Source organism: Temnothorax longispinosus, chromosome 6 (assembly GCF_030848805.1).
Source record: "Temnothorax longispinosus isolate EJ_2023e chromosome 6, Tlon_JGU_v1, whole genome shotgun sequence".
Lineage (NCBI taxonomy): Eukaryota > Metazoa > Arthropoda > Insecta > Hymenoptera > Formicidae > Temnothorax > Temnothorax longispinosus.
Window position 1 is genome coordinate 252853 of NC_092363.1, and position 16146 is coordinate 268998.

Consider the following 16146-nt stretch of genomic DNA (forward strand, 5'->3'; position numbering starts at 1 on the left):
AAACGTGATTCGACGAAGATATAAAAAGGAATAAAAATCGAAGTCGATAATGTCTACGTAAAATTCAGTTGCATGGCGTGACGGCAATCGTTCGGTCGTTATACAAATCGGCTAGCTTAGCTCAATAAATTTATTTAATAATATTTTTACATTAAAGATATTTTTTCTATTAAAAATAACTCTCTCAAAAGCAATTATCGTGTCAAAAATCAATATCAACGAAATCAACGCAAAAAATGCCTTTTCGAAATCTAAAACTCTTAATAATGCTCGAGAAAGCATTAGGTTTATTTTCGTGCAATTTGGTGAACGGCCGATTGAAATCGAGCAGTACCTGGAGCTGTTGTTTTTGTATAATATGGATCTTATTTCATTGTTTATACATGGGTATATATTATTATGAGAGGTACATCGATACGCCTATTGAAAGAACTAAAAAGGACAAGGTACTTGACATCCTGCAGTCTAGTATGGGTTTTGTTTCCTTCGCCCCTTACTATATCGTGGCAGCCTTTTGGAGCGAGAATTTCGTTAAGGTAAATGAGTCTTTGATCTCGTATACTTCTCGTATACAAAACGTGTATTGCCATAAATTCGATAAAGATAAACGTTTTTTAAAGGTAACTAACATAGTTAGGATGTGTGAAACAAATGATATGCAAATTCAAATCATAAATAAGTAAATTATCACATTTTGCGCGTAATTGTTGCAGTTGTCTGACAAACTTCTGACATACGACGAACAGGCGATAGCATTAGAATATCCAAGGAAGGACAAACATATATTCACGTATCTGTTTTTCGTGTACACGTTTATCATATTAAGTTGGGAGTCTTATTACGACGTCGGTAATGCTATATTGGAAGGAAGATCGGAAGGAATATTGGAAGGAATATCATTCATGTTGAGAAATGTAGTTCCTAACGTTAGTGGCACTTATCGCATCTTAATAATGTGCATGTTTCTGGATCTGATACGCCAACGTTTTCGTCACCTGAACGAGACGATAGTCCCTCACGTTTCGGAGTTACCGGTAACCGGATCGCTAGGGGAAATCACGGTTTACGACGTGCGCTATTTGCACGGTGTACTTCTCGATAGTGCCGAACTGATAAACGCATTATACGGGATAGGCGCTTTGCTCACCCTCATGTCCACATTACTGGGACTTATTTCAATTACATACACAATCATAAAAAATTTGCAGCAGCACAAAAATATACAAGAACTCTTTATAGATGTACTGGATTTATTGATTCAAAATATTTATTTGTTCACAATGTATCACTTTACGACCTATGAGGTAAAAACCGAGAGCTTTATTGTAATATCATTTTTCGTGTTTATTAAAATGTTCGACTATTTGATATTTTCTTTAAAATAGACGAATAAACGAAACCAAACTGTCGACTGTCGTGTAGCATGTTATTACTATCCTTTCAGGCAAATCGCGTGGAAGAGCGCGTGATAAAATATGGCTTACCCTTTTCGAACAAGAAATGCCGCATGGTAAGTTTTACATTTTCCTCAGCCGGATTGTAGGTAACAATTTAACAAAAGCAATTGGTTTCAGGACAAAATCGAAATGATGTTATACTTTTATCATAGGAGATATTCTTTTACTGCCGCGGAATTCTTTGAACTGGATATGACAATATTCCTTCCAGTAAGATGAGATTATGGCTGCAGTCCATTTGATGCTATACAAATCATCTGAAGCGTTCTTCTTCTTCTTCTTCTTCTTCTTTCTTCATTAAAAAAAAGAGGAGAAGAAGAATGCTTCAAATCATTTTTGTAGTGTTAAGTGGACCGCAGCCTATAATTCTTTATATCATTATTAACAACAAGAAATAAATTCTCATTGTATTTCAGATCGCTACTGTGGTAATGACGTATTTAACTTTAATAGTATAAAAGTCATGGACTCTCTTTGTTTAATATAGTTGTCACGACGTTTCGATTATTCGACCATTGGTCTTTTTCAAGTGTAAATCTATAAATGTATAAATCACAGTTCAATAATTAAAAAGCATGTAAAATTATAACTGATCACAAAACTAAAAGTGACGGAGAAACGTTATAATACAACCCAGATAGCAAGTTGTCCGCAGGTTGCTTTCAATTTGCTTAAAACTTCTCTGCTAATAAGTTACCTTCAATATATATTGAGGAAAGCGGCTGCTTCCAATTTGCCTATTGGATTGCCGACTTTTATTGCCACCAAAACGGTTGCCAACAGATTGTGGCAACTTTTATGGCAATAAGTATGCTACGAGCTTTCCGCTTGTTTGCGTAAGGTAATCGTTGTCTGCATAATGCTTTTAAGTTGCTCTAAACGAAATTACTGTTGTCCGGTGACAGCAATATGATGACAACTGAAGGGAAACTTATACCAAACACTATTTCCTTTTTATGCCAAGGAATGCTTGGCTATCTGGTAATACATTGTGAATATAATAAGAATATAAAAAAAAAAGGTTTCTAAATACCTAAGTCATGAATAAATCAATAAAAAGTATCCACAAATATATCTCTCTGGTCATGACATTGTGCTAAAGCAAGTAGTATAATGAATTTGAAAGCTGAATTTAAGCTGATTAGACCAAAATAATTAAGATAACGAAACCAAAGTTAACATAAAAGGCAATGCGTGTTTTATAATGTTCATGTCGCCAACAAAGAATCGTGTAAAATAGTCATTTAAAGATATTATGTCATTTCGTTACGATCATTAAGTTTAGAAGTTTATAGCTATTTAAAAAATGTAAAAAAAAAAAATCGTGCAACAACACTGCAAAACTGATCGTTAGTCAATCGGTTTTACTTAATCGTTATGATTTCGTGAACCCCGAAATCACGAAATCATAACTATTTAAACGGATTGACTAAGCCCGATTCAAACCGATAGAATCCGATTGAAATTACATCCTTGAATACGAATCCGTTTCAATCGGTATAATCGTTATAAAATCATAACGATTTAAACGGATTAACTAAGACCGATTCAAATCGATAGAAACCGATTAAAATTACATTATCCTTGAATACGAATCCGTTTCAATCGTTTTCAGTCGGTGTAATCATTATGAATCCGTGATTTCCGGATCAAAAATCCAGATTCGTGTGGATTCAAAATTTTTAATCGGAATCAATCGGTCATTTTTAGCAGGGATACGACTGGCTAATTTGTCAGGTAATCCAATAGAGAAAATCCATGTGAAGGACTTAAAGCCCTATCATATCCCTCTCGCTTTATATGCTATTGCAGCTGTTACTAAAACTTTGAGAAAATTTTAAAAATCCCCGAGAAGAGAAGTTTGAAGCGCGGTGGAGGCGTCTCCTCCACCATCTCCGAATGGACTACCCTGGATTTTGGAGGAATTCTGGGATCAAGTGCGCCGCCAGACCGAACGGCGTTTTACCACTCGAGGTGTCTTAGTTCGGCCCTGAACACGGTCTGTGTCGACGCAGACCGTCTGGACGATGTCAAACGCGACCCCGACAAGGGAGGTCGGACCTCGGGCAGTGGTCCGCGGTACCCGACCCGACCGAAGAGGCTCCCGCCGCCAGGGACTACATGCTATGGTGGCTGAGGCAGTCACCCGGTTGGCCAGAGGTATTCCGGAGGCCAGCCCAGGAATCCCGACCGGGGGAAGTCCGTCCAGCGGAAAGGGAGCTCTGCTGGAACTGTGGCTCCAGCCAGTGGATGCTTTTGCTTCCGATGCGGACGTCCGGGATACACGGTCCGTTCCTGTCCCGAGTGCGGTGAGGCATGGCAAGCCCAGGGCCTATATCTAAAGGGAAAGGGCTACGATGGGCCAGAACCTCCAAGGAAGCGTGGTGGACGCCCGGGGTCTGAGGGTCGAGGGTCTGAATCGCGTTTTTTTTCTTTTATTTCTTTTTTCGCTATCGCGTAGATTGGCTGTCGCTATAGATTAAGTTGTTTTTTTTTTGTGTTTGGTGTCGTCCAAGTTAAGTTATTCTTTTTGTCCTTATCCTCATAGTTAGGTTACGTTAAGTTTTTTTTGTTTTGTACACCATTTATAAACTAGACCAGCGCGTTTTTCATGCGTTTCTGCGAGCCTAGACGAAATAAATTCCTAAAGCGGAATTTGAAGCATTAAATAATTTACCCCGTCCCTGAAACCGCTACTAATGTCGTTATAATTACCGGGTCATGAGAGGCGTGAGCCGATTGTATTCCTTCTAAACCGTCGGTCATGTTCGAGTGCTAGCGTTGCCGCGCGGGTCTGACGATACGCAGCACGCAGCAGAGCCACGGTCAGACCTAAAGAGGGTCGCGCTTCCGCTCTGTGGTCGACACGTTGTTTTGACCACTGTACTTGTTGTATTTAGGTTAATTTTGGGGTGGTAGAGTGGGCGGTCGACACGAAGCGTGAGGAACCTTACACCTGTGCGGTTATTGTAGGCATCGTAATGCGATTTGCGTAGTGTTAAACGCAAATCAGCGCGTATGGGGTACGGTATAGGGGCTATAGCGGCAGCGTTGCGATATAACGGATAAAAAATTAGTCTAAAATTAATAACGCTATTACTAACGAATTAAGAAGATGATAAAATAATATTAAAAATAACAAAAGTAATAAAAATAAAATAAAAATAAAAATAAGGTACATATACGTAATGCATATATGTATACACATTATATGCATTATAAATTGTACGATGAAAATATGGTATAGGGGGAGTCCGGGAGACTTGACTATATAAATACAACAATATAATATAATACAGCAACTTAACAATTGCGCGCTTGGCACAAAATTTGAACGAGATATTTGAATTGGTTCAACTCTCCTCTATGGTCAAGTCTCCCGGACTCCCCCCGACTATAAAAAAAGAAAGAAGCACACATTTGAAGAAAAGAGAACTGCTGATTATAATTGATGGAGGTTTTTTACAGGTTGGTCTACTTTTATTGAATTACTGAATTTTATTTGAATTCTTAAATTAAAAATATATATCCATAGTTTGTACAGAAAAATTCCAAATTTAACTTTCTATTGTAATTAACTTTAATTGTAACTTTCTATTGTATTCTATTGTAATTAACTTTAATTGTAATTTTTTATTGTATTTTTTCAAAATAAAATAGCCTAAAATGATAAAACTGTTTGTACAAATAACTGTTTAAGCTATGACAATTATATCTGCTCTTCTCCATTACGGTTTTTTTTGTATATTTTGCATAAAAACACCATTTATGATTTAATTTAAGCAGCTCAAGTTTAGCTTCTAGACTCATAACTTGCTTTGGCATAATGTCATGATTAGAAAGATATTTGTGAAATGCTTTTTACTAATTTCATAATTTATCGTTTTTAAAAAATATTTTTAGTGTATTGTATCGTAGCGTTTTTTCCGTTAGTTTTAGTATTGTGAGTTACAATTTTACATGCTTTTTAATTATTGAATTTGTGATTTATAGATTTACACTTGAAAAGAGCCAAAATCAATGATCGAAATGTCGTGATAACTATATTAAATAATGATAGTTTAGTCGAATAAAAAATCATTATTGTTAGATATTTACTGGCGAAATAAAGTCTTATATTTTGTTTAAATATGTGATAAAGATAAAATATGATATACCTTAATGAGGGCAACAAAGGATTCCGTTTATTATGAAACTTCAAGTATAAAATCCAATATCAATAATATATCAAATATATATTTACACAAGTCAGACGATGTAATTAATTCATTCATAATATACGAGAAATAGAAGCATATGAGAGATAGTTAATGGAAATGCCAATAAATGGAAAGCTTGTTTTTATATCTTGTTTGTCTAATTTAACATTAAATAGTTAAACAAACGATACCTAACGCTTGCGTAATTGGTACTTAACTTCTTTATTTTAAATAACTTAACGTATGAATGCATTAATCGATAAGAGCAAACAAGCAGATACGTTAATTTCTTTACGAGTTTCACCACATCATATCCATTTCTGGATTGACACGCGCCAGAGGATTTAAGCATAAGCTCTTGAGAACTTGCACCGGCTCTTCGCCGTCGTCCTTCGCGTATAAAGTCGTCCGTTTCGCGCTTCCTCCTTTAATCGACTTCCTGCCAAAGGTATCCACCAGCGAACTCGTTTTAATTTCATATCTTCTAGGCATCCTCTTGAAGGAATTTTTCGAGGACAGCGATCCAACCTTTGTCGTGGTAAATGACGAGCGACGATGCCTCCTCCTGGACCTGCCGCTGCCATTAATAGCGTCCAAATACCCCGCTGAGTTGATCGTCGATTTTTTAATGCCACGATTGATGTCTCTCGCATGGATTATTCCGCGATCCGGTTGCGGCGCCTTCCTTTTCGATTGTGTCCGACGTCGCACGTTCGGGATTGTGCGAGGACTCTTGTAAATGGGTCCCGCAGTTCCGGCGAATCTGCGGCTGATCCGCAGAGAATCCAGAAGCTCGTGATCGTGCCAGGAAGCCACGACAGGTAAGCCGCAAGCGTTGTGCATACCCACCAACGGTACACCGATGGTACGATGTCCCTTTACCTCAAAGAGCGATCGATACTTGGGACTGGAACCGCGCAAACTACGCCGAGCGTTCTGTTCGTAAGCCGATATTTTCTGACCGACATGACCCTCCGTTAACTGCAACGCCTGTGCTTCCTCTTCCGCTTGCGCCTTCTCGTTTTTCGTACCGGTTGCTGTTATCGTTCTCATGTTTCCCAAAGATTCACGCGTGCGTCTCGAAACCCGCTGATCATTCGAGCTGAATCTCTCGCGTGAGCTCCTACGGAAATACTCATCTATATCGGAACCGTCTTGCGATCGTTGATCCTCCGTTTTATTAAAGTATCGAATGTCTTCAACGTGCTTGCTCGAATCGGCGTTGGCGCAATAGAAGCCGCGCAGATCGTGCTGACTGTCGCAAAAGCAGCAAGATTTTCTCGGACCGTTATCCGCTTTCACGGTTTGCGCGGCGATGCACGTAGTCTGCGATGCGGACCGGTGATGCAAACTGCTAGTTACAGGAACTCTCTTCCTTAACGGCATGTAAACGCTTTTCTCGGGTTCGGAGACTAGGGACTCGAATTGCGACTGAGGTGCCACGGATCGTCTCAAAGTGCCGATGTTATGCGCGATCGACGCCTGATAATCTTTAATAGGGATGCTTCTAACTGTGCCACCACCTTGTGGTCTTTTAATCTTAATCAATTTGTCATCGTTATTATTTTTATTCACGTCGTCGTTTGCTATCCTTGGCAGCGACGCGCACCGTGGATGCATTTTAAGAAGATCCGGAGGACGATTATCGATCACAACGTCGACCGCCCGTTCCTCGTACACTTGATCGCTTCGCAAATCTTCGGAGTATCTGGGAGGATTTCGCCATTCCTCGATTATGCTCTTTCCGCTCGTCGCTAACACGCTATGTTTAGTATCGTTACACGTTTCTCGCTTATTCGCGTCCTTGACATCGATTGCTGTCCGTCCTTCGCTGCCCTCCAGCCATCTTCATGATTTGGCACCGAACGTCGTTCCGGCCGTATGCATCCTGTTCTCGATGCCTATACCTGTAATCCAGGCAAATTACATTAGCACGATAAGATGGAATAGTATAGTGAATAATAATTCCGAGAATACTGAAGTTTGATAGAAATATTCTTCCTATAAAGTTAAGCATACTGAAAAATGTATTCTAAATTGCGTTGTCTAAAATTGCAGCATAAGAAGAACTTCTTACTAAAGTCGTGATCGCTCTCAGTGAATGGGCTTAAAGTCTGCGTGGAGGTGAAAGTTGACGCCTGCGATTTACTTCTCCTGTTCTCTCGGGAGCAAGCGAGAAGTATGCTGAAAAGCGCCGTGACTTCGACGAACATGACCGCTAATACGATAGCCAACAAGATCAGAGCCTGATCTTGCGTCCACTTCTCGATATATTCAAGGCAACCCTGAATATAAAATGAACAAATTATATACAATGCATAACAATCAAAATTAAAACATTATTGACCGGAGATGTATCAGCTTGTATCTTTTGTTGTCCGAATCGCTGTTGTTATAGACCGGTGACGAAGTCACTCGTGTTTAGAGAGATATACAATTTAAATCATTTTACGAAATTATTAGAGCTTAACACTTTCTCTATTGGCCCGATTTTCAGTAAATTTCCGTTTAGGCCGCGTAGGTCGCACACGACTCACGTTGTCGAGACTAATAATTTTTCTTATAACAAGATTATAAATTTATTATTATTAAGAAAAGGACGTAATATTTCCACGATGTGATAATTGTTATAATATATCTATTCAGAAATGATTAGTCAAATCGACATCGATTCGACGTCGATGCGTCGATAAATGGTCAATGTCGAATACTTACTGGTTATATTTTTGTTACATCTTCGACCTCATCATAATTGCGCATATTTCTATGAGATTTCTATTATATCTTTCGGCCAATTCTACAAAAGTGCAACCATAACGTAACGTCATTGCCGGCTGCCCGCATTCTGATAAATTGCTCTCGCAGTCTTGTTATGGAGGTCTTTATCAAGACAAAGCCATTAATCGATACACGACATCCCTTTCCTAGTATTCGTGTACGAAGTCATGCCGGTTTTATCGCAAACTTTCGGACAAAGCGCGAAAAATCGGAGCACCGAATACCACGGCCGCAGAGGAAAAATTAATTAATATGATAATTTTCGAAATGAGCCTAGAGTTTGCATTTTTTTTCTCAAATATTATCTCGCATTATTGCGTTTACGTTCGCGCAAGAGGAATGTTCTTAACTGCAATAACTTTTAAACGGAATTTCATTCTCATGAAACGAGAATAGCGTCATAAAGCCTCATGTAAATATAGCGCTTCAATGATGTGTCGATATTTTATGTTGAAGACGTATTTGTTCCCGTTTGGTATGTAGAACTCCGTATCTGTCTTTTAATGCGAACCGATTCGAAAAGTTCGTCTCGCGTCAGCATGGCATGGCACGGCATGACGGCAAAAGGAGTAATAACTTCCTCATTATCGCGCATACCGCAGTGTGCCGGGCGTATTGATGTTCGGCAGGGTTCAGAGCCTGGCAGAGAGTGAGATTGGCAGGCTCGGGGTTGAGGAAGGAGTCTGTCTCATTGGCGTTATTCAGGGTGCAACAACTGAGAGGCACCACTAATTCTCTGCGGCCGACTTCCTGCAGTCGCCACCACGACGTGCCGTAATTGCTGCTTCCGTTTATGCCACAACAGGCGAACTGTAAGTGGTCAGAACGACAATGACATGCGTACATTTTCTCTTTTGGTATCATTATATAAACTAAATACATATTTTATCCACGTAAAAAGTGTTTGAGATAGATCTTTTTTCTTTTTTTATTTTTGTATATTTTGTATCTTTTGTCTCTTCTAATCTTAATAAATATAAAACACAAGAATCTCTTTTTGCACTTTATATAATCTTACTTGTCAAAGTTTTTATTATGTTAATTTGTCTAGAAATATTGGCATATAGGCTACTGTAATCAATTTAATCACAATGCTCTTGAATATTTAAATATATCGTTAGAAAACATTATATCTGTAAACATTATATCTTTACTTTTAAATTTGATAGATGACATATAAACTTACTGTTGTTTGTGCAAGATCGAGGGCAGCTGTGAATTGCTCACGTCCAGGTACAGCATAACTGCGTTGTAAAGCGCGTATCAGACGTGCCGGTCTTACGTCGATCCCCACCACATGAGGCCAGAAGACAGCAATGATGCACACGGTGCATTCACCAAAGAGCAACAATATTATTGTTAAGAGATACTGGAAAACATAAAGATATCAGAAGATCCATCGCAAACAAGCCAAGCTATTTGCAATTTTGCGCGTCATAACATACCTATATCTCTTTTAAACATTGTATATAAGGTGTATTATTTTAATCTTTCCGCAATTATCTCCCGAACTATTTATTGTTCGAACAAATATTTTAAATAGAACTTATTCTGTTTCGAGGGGAACATCTTATTCCATAAGATAAGTTTTGTCTAACAAGTGAAGACAAAGAAATCATATGCCTCCAAGATTTTAAGATAACCTTTGTTTTTTTAAAATAAGACTATTTTTTATTTTATCCTTTTTTTTATTCGTCTAAAACATTTTTTATTTACGTAATATTTTTTTAACATTTAAGAAAAATTCGGTAAATTTTTCAATATTTAGTTTACGATAATTTAGTACGATATAATTCTTTGTCTGAGGGGAAAATAATACAGAATTTTTTAACTTGATCTGGTCTCAAGAATATGCTGTTGCAATAGTGTTCCAACTTTTGTAAACACTTATGTATGTTGTAACATAATTTATACAATATTCTATTTTCGCACAAATGCAGCAACATATTCTTGAGACCAAATTAAGTCAAAAAGTCTTGTACCACTTTTTCCTCTGATAAACAATTATTGAGATACCAAAAAGTAAGTGTTTGTTCTGCCAATACTATTTAACCAAAAGAATATATTTATATCGACAACAATTGGCAAAAGTACATAAAAACTTCACGATGTTTCAACCCAGGATTCGGGTCCTTATCAAGTGATCTAACAAAGCAAAAATACAGCGTGAGGTCAAATAACATAGTCATTAGTTAAAATTTATAATTTAAGAGTTAAAAGTTAAAATTTTCAAAAAGTATAAAAGAAATTCCTTTAAGTCAATGCAAAAATTTTAAGGAGCAGAAATTCAAATACCTGATGAGGAAACGAGTACCATCGTCGGCACATTCTCAGTCTAGTGCTTATGAGATTTTGACAGAAACATTTTTTTTTACGGTTATATCCCTCGGATGAGGGATTTTATAGTGCCTTCAGCACCACCTTTGGGCTATATGACACTGTGTATATGTATGAATGTTCGTGTACTGTGTGTTTATGTCCGCGGTGTATTGAACTCGGTAATGCCGTAGGTTGAAACATCACAAATGAGAGGCTAGAAAATTAATAAATAATAGAGTGATGTTTAAACCTCAGAAAATAAAAAAGAGGGTACTTATTTACACAGAGAATGTCCCACGACGGCACCAAAATTAGCATTGCGTATCATGCTGGCGAGTTACAATATATAAACCGAAAAATCACAATTTTCTCGAGCCACACGACGACTCATGTTCACACGATGTTCACGCGAATAGCACTTCTGTTAATCTTTTCGATCCACAGAGATGCGTTGTACTACCGTATGTCAAAGGTCTTGGCGAAGATATACGTCTCACACTTAATAACGTTAGGCTCGATACTGAGGGGGTTCTATTTAATAAAACAAAAATTATTTTGAAATTTTGGAGGCATCTCCACTTGTTAGACAAGACTTATGTCTATAATAAAAATGTCCCCCTCGAAACAAAGTAAGTTCAATTTCAGATATTTTTTCGAACAACAAAACAAACAACAGTTCGGTGGATAATTGCGTGGAAAGGTTAAAATGGGACACCCTGTATACGTATATTTTTACAGATATTACAAAGAAATCATATGCAGCACGATATTTAAAAATTTAATAATTTTATGAATAATTAACTATTAAAACGCTGTTTTTTTTGTAAAAAGATAGTTTAAATCTCCATAATAATAGAAAATGTTAGTCATTTTGCAATATCCTATAGTCATATCTCAGCTTCGTATTACACAAAGCTGTTTTAAAATAGCTGACACGACATTTTCTTGTAATTTTCTTAAAACTTTTCAAGATATCACATATGGTATCGTATTTTTTCTTATCTATTTGCTTAACTCCTTAATTTAATATTAGCTTAAAATAATTATAATATAGTTTCTATATATCTTCATATTTTGTATATATCCAATTTGATATGTTTCGTAACTGTTTAAATAGTTTAAATAGTTTAAAAATGGGTAAAACGATGGCATTTATTTTTTCAGCGAACTAACTCTCGTTCGTCCGAACCACGAGCGGATAATTAGTGTTTTTACGCGGCGCTCGAACGCGCCCTCCTTTTATTTACGCGCGTGTCTGCATACAAGCAGATCCGTTTCCGGGCAACGATGCATGACCGAACCCGAAGTAGGAAATCTGGTGTTTCAGATAGGCTCGACGAGCAACAACAGTGGATTCACAACAGAACGTTGCACATGAAATACAACTGATTAATGCATTCAAATATACGCCGTACCCGCAATAAGTAATAAACAAAAACTTTAACTTGAACGAGTAATTATTTCCTATTCAAATATACGAAGGAGAGGTCAATATCACGGTATATGTAAACTATTTATTTATTATATTTTTTATTAGCTTATATACCGTTAAAGTTATCGTTACGAAAAAAGATTGTTACAAAAAGTTAGAGTCCAGGTACATTGTCCACATATAGACTTTTAAACAACGTTTCAGACATTGCATATATTTTATTTTTATTTAATGTCAGTATAAAACGAAAATAATAATAAAACATTGTTCTTAAAGATTATTTTAAAAATTATCAAGCACATTTAAATTGCACTTTGAAAATGTATAAATATAACGAAGATTTGTTAAAAAAATTAAAAAATAGATCTTACAGAGATCGTGATGCAGCGATTAAAAAGACAAGCCGCCCAGCATCCGAGAAGTCCGGTGATGGCGATAAGAAATCCTAATGCAACTATAGCAAAAGCCAAATAATAAAAGAGAGGTTGATCGGGGTGAATGTCACCAGGTCCTAGCAGACGCGATAATAAAATCCGTTCATTATCGGCTAATAATAATCCTCCCAATGACATCAACACAAAACCTGACATCTGAAAGGAAGAGAAAAACAACAAATTTTCAAGTTTCATCGATTTGCTAAACCGCTTACAACAATCATACATTATATTAAAACGAGAGGCGGTTCGAATTCGATATCGATCTTGAGATTTACATCGCATTAGTATTACATCCATCACAATATTTTATCTATATGTTTACATGTACATTTCTTAAATGTCTTTATAATTAATTAAAATTTATTAAAAATAGATTTAAATTAAAGTCGCGTCCAAAATAAATGGCCGGTAACTCACCAAGAAAATTATGTTCGAGCAACAAACAAAAGCGCGCGATATGGCTAATCTTCTAGTTCCCATCGTTATGTTCGAAGTGTTGGCTTCTTAATGAACAATTAACGACCTGCAGATAACTTTTCGTCACATAAAGTTTCGACGCCGATCGCACTCGGCGCACCGCATAATAGTTCGACTTGCCACGATTAAATCATTTGTCGAGTTACACTGTGTATTACAACCTGGTATTCGAGGTGAACCCGATCGCGTATGTTCACGAACTGAAAACCCCCTCGTATGCGGTGCGCGGTGGATGGATTTCACAACAGCATCGGGGGTCTGTAAGCGCGCTTGCGTGCTCTCATGCGCGACCGACCGGACGGAACCGGAAGGAAGTAGAAAGGTGTGGATGGAAAAAGACCGGAGGGGGAATGAAAAATTTATACATACACACGGACATTTGCACCGACGATCGGTTCGTGTGTGATTCGAGTCGGCAAAAGTTATTCACCAAACGGCAAGGGGAACTTATAATGGTTGGCGATCATTCTGTTTGTTCGGAGGATGTACCCAAATGCGTCTTCGTATCATATGATTTTTATGCAAATTTGTAAATTATTATTTAATATTCCGGTCAAATATGTTCATATCATGTTATATATTAATTGTTTCAGTTAAATGCTAAAATTATGTATTAATATATTTTTACTCAAATATATTCTTACCTGGTACAAAATTTTTTATATAAAAATATAAAAAATATATGTATAATTATATAGAAAATATGTCTATATATATATATATATATATATATATATATATATGTTTTTTCTTTCTCTTGTATAATCTTTATCCATACCCAAGTAGAACAGCAAATCACAATAAAGTCAAAATAATGTCAAAATGACGATTTTATGTACACAGGAAAAATAAAAATAATTGAAAAATAATTAGAAAAATACATTGTTTTTTTTACAAAAAGTAAAATTGTAATCAAATTAAATAATATTCTACAAGGTGTTAAATGTCAAACGTAATAGGCCGAATATCTCAATAATTAACTATAAATGAATATCGAAGTTTGGTTTTTTTTAGGTTGTATTGTTTTGAGGCGGACAACATTTTGATAAGAAGAATTTGACTTTGGATGAACGTGTCAAGGTAATAAAGGTCAAATTTTTTAAAATAGAACTAATTTTTTAAACACCTACGTTTGTAGCCTTTCTCACGACGAATTCAATGACTATACACACCCAAAGTGATTGGAAGTCAAATGACGGAAGAAACTTTTAGAAAAGAAAAAATATACTTTAATGAAGCAAAGGAGAAATAGACTTTAATAAATCTTGAAATAAGAAAAAAGAAATTTTTATAAAGTAAAAGAATCGAAGTTAATTAAATTCTTTTTCTCTTTGAAAAAGAAAATTCCATTAATCTAAGTGTTCAAAATGTTGTCCTTTTTTCAATAGCTTACATACCTATATATGAAGAGCATAAAAAGTTATTTTTATTAAAATTTATTTTAATAAAGTTTTTTTTCTTCCTGAGTTTTTCTCTTCCGTCATTTGACCTGCGTCAAATTGGAGAAATTGTTTATGTTAATCCTTCAACTACCAGAGAAAATATGATGGAATAAATTACGCGAAGCGTGCCAAATTATTCGGATAATTTCAAGAGGCGAATTACGATCGAAGAGTGCTTAATGATTTTCAACGAAGCAAGCTTTGTAAAGCTTGCATAAATGCAAGAGGGCAACATTTTGAATACTTTGATTAATGAAATTGTCTTTTTCAAAGAGAAAAAATTTTTGTTGACTTCGATTCTTTTACTTTCTTTCTATTTAAAGATTTATTAATAAAGTCTATTTTTTCTTTGCTTTGCATTAAAATATATCTTTTTTTCTTTTCTAAGTCCTTTTCTTTTGTCATTTACCTCCAATCACCTTGGGTGTAATAGTCATTGAATTCGTCGTGAGAATAAGAGGGCGTAGGTGTTTAAAAAATTAGTTTTATTTTAAAAAATGAATTTGACCTTTATCTTATCTTAATGCGTTCATCCCCAAAGCTCTTTTTATTTAAATTCTTTTTATCAAAATTTGTCCGCCTCGAAACAGTACAACCTAGAAAAAAACCAGACCTCGATATTTCATTTAGTTATCGAGATGTTCGGCGCGTTTGAAATTTAACACCTTGTATAATCATATAATCGTTTTGCATACGATTTTTACATTTATATATGATTATACAATGTTTTCTCATTTCCTCAAACTTTATTTTTTATGAAAATAACAAATTATCAAAATATGTAAAAATTATTCTCTTAATTATTTTTTAATTCTTTTTCTTGAATATTTTTTCTGTATGTGCTAACAGTCGAGATTATATATATAAGAAAACATATCGTCAACTATGAATAAACAATTCCGCTTATGATAATAAATAAAGTTTATATAGAAGAGACAAAAAACTATGCAAAAAATGAAACATTCAATAATTATGTAACTTTTTGAATAAACATTGAAACTCATCTGTAAATAATATGTATTTGTGGAAGCCAGTGCCAGTGTTGGCCCAAACCTTGTAGAATGATAATACGGAACAATCGAAGCCAAAAGTGCATATGCAGAAAAATGTCACATAGGCAGTATTATTTATTCGCAGACGATATATGGATATATTTTATATAGAATTTAATATATATTTATACGGAATACAGTTTTTATATAAAAAAATTTTAACCGAGTATATAACTCCGTCTGAATGCATGTGTTATTATCTAACAACACGTTTCACTCAGCTCGTAAATTATTATTTAATATTTTGGTCAAGTATTAATAACATGTTATATATATTGTTTTAGTTAAATATTAAAATTATATTATGTATAATATTCAATGTTCTTTTATTCGAATTCTTGTATACGTGTCTGAATGCGTTATCTTTTGTTATCATCTAGCGAAAGATATTAAGTTTTTATAGTCTCATCCCTTGTACAAAAAGTATTTCGCTAAATTGCTCTGAGGTACTAAAGATAACAACGCGATATCTCGAAAAGTTTCAGGAAAATTACAAAAAAGGTCGAAAGATCGTGTTAGTCATTTTAAAACAGTTTTGTGTGCAAAGCTGAAA

At 35.6% G+C, this 16146-nt stretch overlaps 2 protein-coding genes across 2 annotated transcripts; one reads left to right on the plus strand and one right to left on the minus strand.

The window, feature by feature from the left end:
* Positions 1-60: 60 nt before the first annotated feature.
* Positions 61-3997, plus strand: LOC139814610 (uncharacterized). The gene is made up of 5 exons (XM_071781012.1): positions 61-536; positions 714-1304; positions 1445-1510; positions 1575-1667; positions 1874-3997. Exons 1-5 carry the CDS (start codon positions 237-239, stop codon positions 1913-1915), a joined length of 1092 nt encoding a protein of 363 aa, XP_071637113.1. The 5' UTR covers positions 61-236; the 3' UTR covers positions 1916-3997.
* On the minus strand, positions 3937-13667 carry LOC139814611 (CD63 antigen). The gene is made up of 6 exons (XM_071781013.1): positions 13040-13667; positions 12557-12775; positions 9621-9803; positions 9032-9244; positions 7734-7941; positions 3937-7563 (listed from the first exon to the last, which is right to left on the minus strand). The coding sequence occupies exons 1-6, from the start codon at positions 13100-13102 to the stop codon at positions 7505-7507; spliced, it is 945 nt and encodes a 314-aa protein (XP_071637114.1). The 5' UTR covers positions 13103-13667; the 3' UTR covers positions 3937-7504.
* Positions 13668-16146: the final 2479 nt, after the last annotated feature.

Excerpts from the sequence above, each read along its gene's own strand:
- LOC139814610 (XM_071781012.1), top strand. The coding sequence starts at position 237 with ATGCCTTTTCGAAATCTAAAACTCTTAATAATGCTCGAGAAAGCATTA. Across the intron at positions 537-713 it reads GGAGCGAGAATTTCGTTAAG|TTGTCTGACAAACTTCTGAC; the intron begins GTAAATGAGTCT and ends TAATTGTTGCAG. Across the intron at positions 1,668-1,873 it reads ATATGACAATATTCCTTCCA|ATCGCTACTGTGGTAATGAC; the intron begins GTAAGATGAGAT and ends ATTGTATTTCAG.
- LOC139814611 (XM_071781013.1), bottom strand. The coding sequence starts at position 13,102 with ATGGGAACTAGAAGATTAGCCATATCGCGCGCTTTTGTTTGTTGCTCG. Across the intron at positions 12,776-13,039 it reads GCTCGAACATAATTTTCTTG|ATGTCAGGTTTTGTGTTGAT; the intron begins GTGAGTTACCGG and ends TCTTCCTTTCAG. Across the intron at positions 9,245-9,620 it reads TCGATCTTGCACAAACAACA|TTCGCCTGTTGTGGCATAAA; the intron begins GTAAGTTTATAT and ends GACCACTTACAG.